This window comes from Ruditapes philippinarum, unplaced genomic scaffold, assembly GCF_026571515.1.
Source record: "Ruditapes philippinarum isolate M1 unplaced genomic scaffold, ASM2657151v2 ctg2648_1_1_1_1, whole genome shotgun sequence".
NCBI lineage: Eukaryota > Metazoa > Mollusca > Bivalvia > Venerida > Veneridae > Ruditapes > Ruditapes philippinarum.
In genome coordinates, this window is record NW_026860981.1 from 52,511 (window position 1) to 58,726 (window position 6,216).

The window sequence follows — 6,216 nt, forward strand, 5'->3', positions numbered from 1 at the left end:
GTTCTCAATGATGTTTAAAGTATTGTTTAAAGAAGCAAAAATGGAGATCTATTAAGGAGTCAGAGTAAACAGGTTTATTTGTTCATGTTTCTGTACTGTTTTAATTATCTAGCAACAAACCATACTATTATGTGAATGAGTTTTAAATGTAATTTTGGGAAGTAACATTCAAGAAGTTTTAACAAGGTAGATTTTATTTCTGTTATATCACATCTTAAATCTCCTTTGATTAGTCAATAAAAAAGTAGTCTTCCACTTCATGCATAAACACTTCAAAATTGACATTTTTTAAATAAAAGTTATACTTTTTATTAATGATTCTCCAATCACTTATAGAACCATATTCAAATCTGTATCAGACTTAACTATTTTTTATCATTTTCTTAACTTTACTCCAGCTGTATCTAATGCTCTTGGAAAGGCCAGCTGTTAATATACCCTTCACACTCTGACTCCAGCTAGATTTGTTTACTATACTTGCTATACTTCCAAAAACAAAGTCATTACATTTACTATCAAATGCTATAACGTCTACAATTTCATGTCTGGGGATATCTGGGTTTGTTTTTTTGCATATATCCGATAGCTTATCAACCACAACATTTGGTACATGATTCAAATGATAACACCTTGTTTCCTTGCTCTGAGTGTGCATAAATAATTCTGATTCCTCACTGTATGTTAAATATTTTGTTTCATTTAAAATTGGTTTATAAAGTTTATTGAAATAAGGCAAATTTGGCGCAACGATCTTAGACACTTTTCCTTTGTCCTCACCAAATTTCATTCTAAAGTCACCACTATAGGAAAGGCTGGTTATTGTCATATACAGTTCATTGGCAGTAAAATTTTCAGGCAGAAGTAGTAGCGAGGAATGAACAGCACTTGATAGATTTGTGTGTAATGCTTCGATAAGCTCAGTTGAATTTGGTTTCTTTACAATCTTCACAGGTTTATGTAAACGTCCACTAACATACAATGTATCCCAATTCAACAGGTCAGAAATCAATACATCTGTACCAATAACTCCATACTTTATAAGTCTCTGTTCAAATGGAACAAGCGTATTGAAATATATTCCAGCACCATAAGAATTCTGAATCTTGGACACTGTTTTGGCTCCTAGATGTTTCAAAAATGAGTAATGTTTAAAATTTTGTTCCATGTTTTCTCTATGCCATTCTGTAGGATTGTCAACGACCACTATAAAATCAAGCATGTTTTTTGACATATCTGCGCCTGTCTGTTGAAATACACCAGATCCATATGCGAAAGCCATTTGTATTCCTGAAGGAAAACCAGCCAAAACTCTTTGGAACACATCTTTCTTTGCAACTGAAGCCTCAGAGCAAAATCTTCTGCATAGTACCATCTTTGTGTTTGCTTGCAAAAAAACCATCTTTGTGTTTTGTAACTTTTAGAAACTTCCAAACTCAATTAATTTTGTTTTTGAAGTAGATATATGCTTTATTTAAGCTACATGAAGTTTATATCTCTGATTAAACAAGGATTTCTATTCTGATTTAGTAAAAACACCAACACCTTTAACATCTTTACGTTTTAACATCTCAAGCTGTCTCAAACCTCTTCTGTAACATTGTTCAATCTGGAGTGTATTTGTACGAGGAATTACAGCGTTTTTCTTGAATTCACTTCTCACATAATCTCTGAGTCCAGGTTGCGTTTTTGAGAGTCTCATAAATTCACGGTACAGACTTAAAACTTGGACCTGAATCTTGCTGTGTCTAACCATTCTCACAAAATATCACATTGATCTACCATATTTCCATGGAATTTGCATTCAATAAATTACATGCTCTCAGGATCTGAAAAAAAAACAATAAAAAAAACATTATTAATTTCAATTTTTTTTTTTTAATTTACAAGTTCAGTTCAACTTAAAAAAAATCAAACTTTTCAATGGTCTAAAACTGTGCATAAAATTTTTTTTTCTTTTATATACTGTGATTGCTGTCTTTATAAAATTTATTTGTCAATCCCTGCAGTGCATTAATTTATATTTTCTTTATTATCACTGATTATAGTTTATAATCATGATAATGTATTAATCCATTTTATTTTAATAGCAAGCTCTAAAAGCTGGCCTGAAGGGCTTGGCCTGAAGGGCTTGCTTGCAAAGCGAGCTTTACAGTTACATGAGTACCTGCTGGATGGTGCTGGTTTTGAAAACTTTCATCCGAAGCACTGAATTGACACATCTCAACTTTTAACATTACAAGATAACGATAAAAGCTGAGGTATTCTGATTGAAAATGGAAGCATAGACTGATGTCCTGCACACTTATATGGGAACCATTATAAGACAGGGAGCCAGAATAAACAGAAGCAGTGTATAAAATATCAGAAAATGTAAAACAAAAATGAACGATTATTTTCTACTATTTCACCGAGCTCGCTTTGAGCTCGCCTTTTTCATATTAATGAATGAACTTTAAAGATGTTTATAGACAGCCTTTATTTTAAAGTTAAAGTCACTGCAAGTCTTTTCCATGAAAAAGAAAATGAAATAACGTACTTAAAAAAGTAAAACAAATTATTAATTTTATAGCAGCTGACCTCCAGAAGATAGCAGAAAAACTGCCGGCTTGCTAATACATGTATTTCAAAATCCCCCCTCAAAAACATTATATAGTTTAAAGAAATCGAAATGACACTTCAAAATGTTCATATTTTAACATTTTTACTCTGAAAATAAACAGTTTGCTTTTCCACCAAGGGGAAATACCTTCTTTTATTATACCACGGAATTCTTTCATCACGGTTTTTTTCTAGCATCACACCGGAACGCACAGAATCCTGGATTTTATGAAACATATAGGGATACAAATAACTGGTTTGGTTTTTATATTTGTAGTAATTCATGGCACTAAAATTATTAATGATTAATTATTCTATATATATGATGACCAATTTATCGATTTAACCTTTAGCTTGAAATGTGATAGGGGCCTACCATAGGAACTCGAGAACGGGACCGCAGATTGCGGCGTATATATTCGATCGTGTAACATTTTATAAAAACGTTTCTGCTACATTTAAATATCTTTTAGTATAATCCGAGTGTATGGACTCAAAAAATATATTATCAATTGAACCCAATCTGTCTCTTTTAAAACTGGTCAAATTTTACGGTATTTTAAAACAAGAGGGCCATGATGGCCCTGAGGTCGCTCACCTGTATATAGGCCCCCCACCCCAGGGCCAATTTTTACCCAAGGGCTTTTATTTGTTTATTTGAACAGACTTGGTAGACACCCATAAGAAGATGTTTCATGCTAAACATCTAAGTTCTAGCTCATTGGCATTTTTAAAAGAAGATTTTTAAAGTTTTTACTATACACATATAGTTAAAAACAATGCCACCCCTGGGGCAGGGCCAGTTTTGACCCCCGGGCGTTTATTTTAACAAACTTTGTAGATATTTACTTAAAGATGTTTCATGCTTAATATCTAAACTCTAGCTATTTGGGTTTTTCCAAAGAAGATTTTTAAGTTTTTGCTATACACATATAAGGAAAATCAATGAACCCCCCCCCCGGGCGGGGCCAGTTTTGACCCCAGGGCTTTTATTTGAACATACTTGGTAGACACCCATTAGAACATGTTTCATGCTAAATATCTTAGTTCTAGCTCTTTGAGTTCTTTAAAAGAAGATTTTTTAAGTTTTTACTATATGCATATAGGGAAAATCAATGACCCCCTGGGGCGGGGCCAATTTTGACCCCAGAGCTTTTATTTGAACAAACTTGGTAGACACTCATTAGAAGATGTTTCATGCTAAATATCTTAGCTCTAGCTCTTTGGGTTCTTTAAAAGAAGATTTTTTAAGTCTTTACTATATGCATATAGGGAAAATCAATGACCCCCTGGGTCGGGGTCAATTTTGACCCCAGGGCTTTTATTTGAACAAACTTGGTAGACATTCACTAGAAGATGTTTCATGCCAAATATCTAAGCTCTAGCTCTTATGGTTCTTTAAAAGAAGATTTTTTAAGTTTCTACTATATGCATATAGGGAAAATCAATGACCCCCGGGGCGGGGCCAGTTTTGACCCCAGGGCTTTAATTTGAACAAACTTGGTCGACACTCACTAGAAGATGTTTCATGCTTAATATCTTAGCTCTAGCTCTTTGGGTTCTTTAAAAGAAAATTTTTTAAGTTTCTACTATATGCATATAGGGAAAATCTATGACCCCCTGGGGCGGGGTCAATTTTGACCCCAGGGCTTTTATTTGAACAAACTTGGTAGACATTCACTAGAAGATGTTTCATGCCAAATATCTAAGCTCTAGCTCTTATGGTTCTTTAAAAGAAGATTTTTTAAGTTTTTACTATATGCATATAGGGAAAATCAATGACCCCCGGGGCGGGGCCAATTTTGACCCCAGGGCTTTAATTTGAACAAACTTGGTAGACACTCACTAGAAGATGTTTCATGCCTAATATCTTAGCTCTAGCTCTTTGGGTTCTTTAAAAGAAGATTTTTTAAGTTTTTACTATATGCATATAGGGAAAATCAATGACCCCCTGGGGCGGGGCCAATTTTGACCCCAGGGCTTTTATTTGAACAAACTTGGTAGACATTCACTAGAAGATGTTTCATGCCAAATATCTAAGCTCTAGCTCTTACGGTTCTTTAAAAGAAGATTTTTTAAGTTTTTACTATATGCATATAGGGAAAATCAATGACCCCCAGGGGCGGGGCCAATTTTGACCCCAGGGCTTTTATTTGAACAAACTTGGTAGACACTCACTAGAAGATGTTTCATGCTTAATATCTTAGCTCTAGCTCTTATGCTTTTTTAAAAGAAGATATTTTAAGTTTTTTCTTTTGGTTGCCATGGCAACCAGAGTTCTGCATGGAATTAAATTCTTTGAACAATTTTTAAAGGTGACCACCAAAGGAACATTCCTGTGAAGTTTGGATGAAATTGGCTCAGTGGTTTATGAGGAGATGTCATTTAAAGCAAAAGTTTACGGACGGACGGACGGACGGACGACGGACGGACGGACGCCGGACGAAAAGCGATCACAAAAGCTCACCCTGTCACTTTGTGACAGGTGAGCTAAAAAGACAAGGAGTGACATCCGCCATTTGCCGCAACGTTTTCGGCATGAGTTTTTCCCCTTTGACTACAATTGATTACTATTTTTTCAGAATTTTGTTCCCGTTATTTTTGTCAACTATCAGGTATCGTCCGGATATAACGTTAACGGTTTATTGTTTACACGTGTTGACATGTATAGGCGGCATTATAACGGGCGTATTCGTGTATTGATTTGTTAAAATGGAGAAAACAGACACTTTAGGAATATGGTCCAACTGATTTTGCCTAACTGAAAAAAGGAATATTAAAACATGATCCATAGATAAATATTTTAGGCACTCATCTCGTATTCATTACTAGAAAAATTAAAACAAAAATCAAGCATATCAAGGGGGATAACTTACGCCGAACGTTGCGGCAAATGGCGGATGTCACTCCTTTTCTTTTTTCAATATACCGTAAATTTGACTGATTTTTAAATTAGCAGATTATATTAAATTGAGATTAGATAATTAAAGACCACCCGCTCGCATAATATGAAAAGATATTCAAAGGTCGGACAAACTATATGTAAAGCCGGTAAGGATTCGGATTTATGCGCCGCAATATGCGGTCCTGTTCCAGAGTTCCTATGGGGCCTACTAAATGACGAAAATTGATAAAGGATCCTGGGCATACCGGATACCAGGATTTTTCCGGACCACTGTTAAATGAATTATCTTCTCCTATTTATATTGGCTACTGCGTTAGTAACGTAGTAGATTATGAAAAAGAAAAACCTGATATATTAATGCTTTTGTCAACATTTTTTCTTGTATCAAGGTGTCAGTAATGATGGATTTATACAATAAACCTAACTAGATCAGTATTTACTGTTTACTTGAAATTTTATTTAATCTTTTTACATTTTATCATCTGGGGGTCAGTGGCTTTAACTATGTGATTAAAATGGGGACGAATCGTCTGGGGTTGAAATGTTAAGGGTGCGAAATTATCTGTATAATTTGTGTAACCTTCTGCTTTTGAGTTACATTTATGGGGGGAAAACGGATCATTTTAAAACAAAAAATCTTACTAACCTGTAAATATTGGTAGCATATGGTAGGGGAATGGTGAAGCAAAGAAACGTATTTGACCGCTGTCCCC

General features: G+C 34.6%; 1 protein-coding gene across 1 annotated transcript; it reads right to left on the reverse strand.

The window, feature by feature from the left end:
* Positions 1-200: 200 nt before the first annotated feature.
* LOC132714111 (phosphatidate cytidylyltransferase, mitochondrial-like) lies at positions 201-1,507 on the reverse strand. The gene has a single exon (XM_060696860.1). The coding sequence runs from the start codon at positions 1,397-1,399 to the stop codon at positions 362-364; it is 1,038 nt and encodes a 345-aa protein (XP_060552843.1). The 5' UTR covers positions 1,400-1,507; the 3' UTR covers positions 201-361.
* Positions 1,508-6,216: the final 4,709 nt, after the last annotated feature.

Coding starts and splice junctions, on each gene's coding strand:
- LOC132714111 (XM_060696860.1), bottom strand. CDS start 1,399: ATGGTTTTTTTGCAAGCAAACACAAAGATGGTACTATGCAGAAGATTT.